This window comes from Phoca vitulina, unplaced genomic scaffold (assembly GCF_004348235.1).
Source record: "Phoca vitulina isolate PV1807 unplaced genomic scaffold, GSC_HSeal_1.0 scaffold10, whole genome shotgun sequence".
NCBI lineage: Eukaryota > Metazoa > Chordata > Mammalia > Carnivora > Phocidae > Phoca > Phoca vitulina.
Genome location: NW_022589713.1, coordinates 7988245 through 7995633, shown reverse-complemented (window position 1 = coordinate 7995633; position 7389 = coordinate 7988245). Strand labels below are relative to the sequence as shown.

The window sequence follows — 7389 nt, the reverse complement described above, 5'->3', positions numbered from 1 at the left end:
AAGACTAGTTTTCTAATCCTTGTTCTGCTACTGGTTCATTGGCGATGGGAAAGATCACATCTCTAGGCCATAATTTCCTCAGATGTAAAATAAAGGGGCTCATCAAGATAATTTCTAAAGTTCCTTCTGGCTCTAAAATCAATTATTTTCATTCCCCTTGTTCAAACTTCTTCAAAACAATGAGAAAAGAAGAAAAACCTGTTACTGATGCTTTTAATGACACTGAAATCAGTTTTATTTAAATTTGCAGATTTGTTCTATCTGCATCCCAAAGTAGAAGTTCACACTGTGAAAAAAAGTCACACATGATTTATTCACTGAAATTTTGTAATAAAAAGAATCTATGGAGGGCACATGACTGCATTTTTTTTTTTTTTGGCTACCAGACTATAAGATTTTTCAACATCACAGATGAAAAATTTTAAAACAAAATACAGTAAGATTATATAACAAAATACTTCTTAAAAATGTACTCTTGAATATGTTACAGTGGATAACATTACTGATTTGATCTATTTTTATGCTGTACAGGAAATATCAATAGTAAATTTGTCACTTAAATTCATTTTCAAACTTAATTGCAATGGGCCAGAGGGCAGACTGCTAAATATAAAGGACTTTTTTTTTTTAAATTGGCAACATGCAAAAATTTTGAAAATTACGAGTTTTTCTAAAAGCAGAAGTAATGAGTTCATGAAAACAGAAGTGTTCCGTGTGGACGTTCTGCAATCATTCCTATGGTTTCTCTAGGGTACAGCTGAGTCTGGAAATCTTGGTTCTAGTTTCTGCTCTACCTCAACTAGCTCTGTGAGAGTGGACACCATTTATCTGGTTTTACTTTCCTTTTGAAATAACTGACCACAATCATGGTCTTCATTTTATGGTCTTTTCCCCCACTACAGGACTGAAAGATACTTGAGTGCTGGGACTCTGTATTCACAGCTGTAACTCCGTATCTGGCACATAACTCAATATTCACTGAATAAATGAATTTTTTATCTGTAAATTGGGGCAGTTGGACTAAACTGCCCATGTCCTTTCTATCTTTAGGATTCTGTGCTATACATGAATTTACGTTGAATTAACTAAGTCCAGACGGTTGAGTTTTCCCCTTCAGCTTGGCTTCTAGCCTTTTATTGCTCATTAGTACTGTTTTCAAATTAGGACATTTGTGTCCTAATTCAACTTGAAGATAAAGCAGTACAGGTAGCTAGAGTGGGATAAAGTTCTGACAGGAAATGATTCTCTAAGGGAGTGACATAGAATTTGCTGTTGAACCCAACTCCTGCTTCTTGAAGTTCTGGTTTGCACCTAAAACAGTAAGTTAAAAAACTAAAAAGGTAGCTAACGACAAATCAAATGTCAAAACAATTTCTAGTGGAAAATTTGATGCTCTAAATTTTACAGATGCTTTATGAGCAATAAAATTTTGTTGATGATGAACCTCCCAAGAACACAATCCAGATCTCCATGATATTCCTTTGTGCCAGCAAAACCCCAGTAACCTCAGTGAGAAGAGCTGTGGCCCCACAGCTGAAGATACACACTTCTTTGATGTAAGTCAAAGCCCATTACAATACATCCTGATACAATGAAAAGCTTTCCTTATTTTGGAAGCCCAATTATTTTGAGTAACATTATATACAACCCAACAGATACAATGAAATCATTGACAACTCCTTGAAATGTTAAAGATAAATGACAAAGAGTAATTGGATAATGTAGACAACCCCTCAATATTATCATACTGTGTTCAACATTGGATGACATAAAATTCAACTGGGAAAGGGAGATTTGAAAGAACTATTTTTCCCTGAATGAGACTTGGATAATGAGATGAGGGTAAATCCTAGGAAAGGAAGTATTTAATTCACTGTGCTTTTAATGTATTTCTTGCTACTTATTCCCAGTTATGAACTTTTAATCTGTGTCTCTGGGTACTATTTATTTTAACTCAAGTACAACATAATACTAGGCATTCTTTAAAATAATTTTCTATTAACTACAAAAAGTACACTCCGGTAAGATATCTGTAAAATCATTTCCTTTTAGAAGGCATCAAATATTCAGGGAACTTTATTTTTAAAGGATAAATCAAATAAGACATAGCTTTCATTGACCCAAACATGCATAATCCATCCTTAATATAAAATGTTCTCAATTAGGAAATTACACATGAAATACAAAGGGAATGCAACTTTACATATGTAAAATGATTGCTAGCTATAGCAATTTAACAGTCAAATTAATACATTGTACAATTAAAAAAAACCAAAACCCTAACATCTTAAAGCCAATTATCTAAAGTAAACCAAGGGAAATTCTAATATGGAATGGTTTGACTCAAAGCAAAGAATAAGGCACCTGCTATAAATTTAGAACAGTAACTTTCATTTTTAAAGTTACAATAAAATAGAATTAGTCAACCAAGACACTGGCTTCAAAGAAGGAAACAAGTACAGGGCTGATTTCCTGGGTGAGAAAGGCAGGTAACAACGCAGATAAAAACCTGCTGGTCCAAGGTCGGCTGATTCCTTTCCTATTCTTGAGTAGTTAAATTCCTAAACATTCTTAACTGCTCCTCTCCCTCATTCTCCCCCTACATTTAGGGGTATCAGAAGCTCTGAGGTTCACACTGTGTATTAGGTAGCAGACTTCCCTTCTGTTCCTTTTAAAACAGCTTATTTTAAAAGAGATATCCTGAGGCAATTAACAAAGCAAAGGAGCAGCTTTCTTTCCAATTCACGGATACAGAGACAACTCTCAGGCTTTTTTTTTTTTTTTTTAAATCAAGTTATGACTAAGTATTTAAATAGCCAAAACTTAAAATTTTCAACAGTACCAGAAAACCCAAAACCTGCCTTCTCACCCTTACCATTAGTAAAAAGAAACTTTGATCAATCATAACCTATAAAATTATACAACAAAGGGAAGACTATAAAGACATCCTTATCAGTAAATCCATTTACTTCCAGAGGGCACTTTAGTCTGATGTATCTAGTACCCTAACAAAATTTTAATCATAAATCTAGAAAATTATTTCCAAACACTAAGTAACTTTTTAGTTGATGTGCCTTTTTTGGTATTAAAAGTGCTATTAATGTGCTAAGATGTCTTATGGCACATTGGACTCATCAGTATGTCCTGATGAGACACCCAGTTTTAGTAGTATTTTTCCCTAAAATGTTGTCTAGCACAGTAGACCCCTTTGATATATTAAAGTAATTCTGGTGAAATCAATGGTGACATAAACTTTCCCTGATTTTACTCCACCATGGTAGCTTTTAGTGAAAATGAAACTCATTAAGTTACAAAATGCTCAATCAAGTTGTTTTCTTATGGCATTTCAGGTTAGTATAATTACTCATGCAAAATCCAAGGTAGTGTAACAGAAATAATATTGTTAAAATAGATGTTGTAGCTATAAGCATCTCCCTTTATAGTAAGCATTTAGAAGCTTTTAAAAAATTTAGGTGCTAAAGATTATGGGAAAACTAGGCTGTGTAGTTGTTCCATTATAAGCACTTTATTACAGGACAGTTACATGACCCTATATGGGAGTGTGCTTTCAATTCAAGATACAGTAATAAAGTGCCTAGCTATATAAAAACCAAACTCCAAATTTTAAATTAAGCTAATTGCATTTACACATTAGGGTTAACAAAATCTAGACCCTGTCTACATAGACTTAATCTAATTATCTATACTGGATACTGTTTTAATAACCACATTAAAAAAAATTTACTCTTTACTGACTGAATAAGTAGGGTCCGCTACTGTAGCTTAACAATCGAATTTTATTGCTTTATTCATGTGGTGCTTTTGCAAGGCACTGTGGTATGGACTAGAAAACTTGGAATGACTCGTGAAGAAACCTTGGAATGACAAATGAAGGATGATATGGAAAGTCATTCTGAGGCAGGATGCTTTACTGAATTGTTTTTAACCAGGGTATCAAACATCAGGAATGAGTTCAAGTTAAAATTCACAGGAGAATGGAAACATCTTAAGGTCAGTCACTTCACATGCCCATCCTGATACTTTGAATAATCTGGAAAATTGCTGTAAAGAGAAAGAGCAAATGTTTTAGTATGCATGCTTTGAATAAAATAGGTCTGGCAACTGATACTTATTAAGGTAGTTCACAAGAATCCAAGAGCACCCTTAAACTTACCTGCAAATGCTATGTAACTTCACTGAAATAAAAAATGAAGACAAGCCTACTCTAACAATTCAATGTCTAAATTATATTTTTAAATTTCACTTTCTCTGAATTTTATTTCTAAACGTCCAAGAGATTTTGCAATACGCAATCATTTTAGAAAGAACTTAAAGCGCCAAACAGGTTTTTCTAGCATAGAATTATTTTGATTTATCCCCAAAATATTCAGTGTCCTTCTAAGGCCTGGCCTGTAATATAACCAGGTTTCCTCATTCTCACAAAGCCGAAATTTGATAATCTTTAGGTTATATAAATTGCTTGGCTCTTGGCCATTTATCAAGAAAGCTTCTAACTAGTACGTTTAGGAGGCAGGCAAAGTGAAATGTTTAAGAGAAACCTCAGTAACTTTAGAATGTCAGAATGTAAAAAACAGAAACATGTACTTCAATATCAACAACCTGCATATTAAGATAATAAATGAAGAGAGGAAAGGTATTCTGTAATATGCAGAGGCAACAATCTATTAATTTAACAGCAGGCTAATCTAACTTATTTTTCCTACCATATGTCAAACGTTTCTTTAATTAATCTAAAAACATTTATTTCATACATTAAGTTGCCTATCAGGTCCGTTTCCTTTATAAAGAATCAATTCTTTGCAAAAGCTTTACTCTATAAAATATACCCAATTTTGACATAAAGACATTAGATTCGGGGACACGTTAAAAAAAGTTCAACGTCCATACATACATCATGTTCCTAAGCTTTTTTTGCAAATGTATCGATAATGAGGCTGCAAAACATTCTGAATTCTCATTCCGTAAGGGTTTTTTGTTTTGGTCTAAATTTCTTCCAACTTGATCATTACTAAGGACCTGACCTCCTTTTCTGATCTCCTGTGAGCACAAATCAAGCTGTGAGAAGTTTCTGGAGCACCACCCTCTGTGCATATGTGGGACAAGCAATTCGGTTCAGATGAAAGTGACTTTTGTGGGGCTCCCGGCAGGTGAGTTGGGAACTACGCTGGTAGGATTCACCACTGATGGGACACCACGTCATCCCAAGCCCTACATCCAACGCCCTTACCCAATGGTAGCCCCAAAACACTTACCAGAACCACAAACAACAAAAATGAAGAGAGCCAATAACCAGGGTCCTACAGACGCCTTCTCTTCGGGAGCATTTCTCTGCAAAAATGAAAATTCCCTTTTCAAATGCAAAACCCCGCTCGGACCCCGGGCTCCTGCAGCCTACACCTTGGGCCAGGTGGCCGGGTCCTCTCACCTCACAGGTTTCCTCTCTGTTCCCGAACCGCCAAGCTCCAGCACCCACCTTCCCGAACCCCCTCCCCCCAACCTGCCCCCGCCAACTTAGCGTCCAGCTTGCGGCCTTGGTCCGCTAGCTTCGGGTCTCGGGGAGAACTCGACGCGGCCCTACGACCCACGCCTGAGCCCGGGCTGCCGGACCGAGGGGCGCCTGCTCATTCCTTACCGAGGTCTTGGCGACGTTGCCGCGCTGGGTGATGTTCTTGCTGTGCTTCTCGTTGGCCATACGGATTCGCTGCTTGGCGACCATCTTCGCGGCGCCACCACCTGCCCCAGCCACCCCTTGGACGCGCTCGCTCGCCTCCCCTTGGGCCGCCGCGACGCTCTGCTCCTGGTGCCTGCGCCGCCGGAGCTTGGAGGCTCTCAGGCGGGGCGCTAGCTCCGGCCGCTGGGCCTGGGCTAGACGAGCGCTAGCCGGGCGCGGGCCGCCGACTGACGACGCCGGACTGGCCGGCCGAGAGGCGGGCGCGCGGGACGACAGCAGGCCGCCGGGATAGTCTTGCGCCGCCGCTCTGGCCGCCGCCGGGAGCGTGGAGTGAAAGAGGAAGGAAATGCAACGCAACAACCGGGCAGCGCTGTCCGTAGCCTCGAACTACTTCGGGTTCGGCTGCCAACGTCAGCACTGGACGGGCTCCGCCCCGCGGAAGTGCGGGCTCCGCCTGTTGAAGCAGACGGAGAGGGAGGACGAAGGCGGGCGCACGGGCTCTCGCCCAGCCCCCCGACGCTCTTTAAAGTGTTGCCCCGGAGCTGCGCGTGCGCGTTCGGGCTCCTTTTCCGCTGCTCTCTCCAACCGGAAGTGAATTGGCCCCGAGGCTTTTGATACCGGAAACAGCTATGCGCGGTTTCCACGCCTGAGGAGACGTGTAGGGGCCGGGTTTGGCTCTCGTGAACTCTGACCCAAGCGCATGGGTTTCTTTTTCCGGGACAAGATGGCGCCGTCCACGCCGCTCCTGACAGGTGAGTTCTGAACGAGCAAGGGATTGTTTTTCAGAGCAGTTTCTTTTTGTGTCTTTGCTCTTGGGGATAACCCGAGAAGCACTGGTGTCTTATCCACCTTTCTTTGTGAGTTGTGGAAGAGCTAGAGGGCCTTTTGGGTTTCTTGGTGTAGCGTGGCAATCGGAAGTGAGGCCCCCGCCTCTGGGCTCCAGCATTCCCCTCCCTTTTGGCCCATCCATCATTCTTCCCTGTCGCTTTAGGTTCCACTGGAATTGAGGAAGGGAGATAGGATCAGAAAGTGCAAGTTGAATTTGTTACCCCGGGTGTACAACACTGGTTTTATACGAACCCTTATCTGGTGACAGACCTTGTTGACAGTGAGAAATCATTTATTTCTCTAATAAGGAACAAACATAAATAAGTCCCTAGAATGAGCACACATATTAAATACACCTGATTTTTTATATATATATATATAAAAATATAAATAAATAAATAAATAAATATATATATATATATATACCAAATTCTGTGCTACTTGCTTTAATGAGATTCGTAGCGCCGAATAGAGAGAGTAGAGCTGTGGTAGTGTAGATTTAAAGTGATGAAAGTGTGCTCTGGGGTTGTAGCAGTGAGCATTATAGAAATGATCTAGCAACGTCTGATGTTGAAATGGTTATGAGCATTTTCGAATTTGAACATGAGGGGATTCCTGAGATTTTGAAGCGGAGGCAGAGTTTATAATTTTGGAAAAGATAATTAGTCTTGGACTGTGTCCGGGAAGACTGGACTACGGTAACGGCTGGGATTCTCATATCAGTATCAAATAAAGAGAGGGGAGTTGGGAGAGAAAAAGAATAGAGGCCTTTTAATAGTCATGAATAGCTTATATAGAAGGGAAAAAGTCATTAACAAAAAGGTTGTCTTTTTTTTTTTTTTTTAAGATTTTATTTATTTATTTGACAG

At 39.7% G+C, this 7389-nt stretch overlaps 2 protein-coding genes across 2 annotated transcripts in view; one reads left to right on the top strand and one right to left on the bottom strand.

Annotated features, from left to right (window-relative positions):
* Nucleotides 1-217: 217 nt before the first annotated feature.
* Nucleotides 218-6183, bottom strand: SERP1 (stress associated endoplasmic reticulum protein 1). The gene is made up of 3 exons (XM_032408457.1): nt 5654-6183; nt 5274-5349; nt 218-4062 (listed from the first exon to the last, which is right to left on the bottom strand). The coding sequence occupies exons 1-3, from the start codon at nt 5735-5737 to the stop codon at nt 4022-4024; spliced, it is 201 nt and encodes a 66-aa protein (XP_032264348.1). The 5' UTR covers nt 5738-6183; the 3' UTR covers nt 218-4021.
* Nucleotides 6184-6357: 174 nt separating this feature from the next.
* The window catches only part of EIF2A (eukaryotic translation initiation factor 2A), a 36373-nt gene continuing 35341 nt past the window's right edge, over nt 6358-7389 (top strand). Inside the window, exon 1 of the mRNA XM_032408456.1 lies at nt 6358-6444. Coding sequence (XP_032264347.1) covers nt 6393-6444 — 52 coding nt within the window. The 5' untranslated portion in view covers nt 6358-6392. The remainder of the gene's footprint in view (nt 6445-7389) is intronic.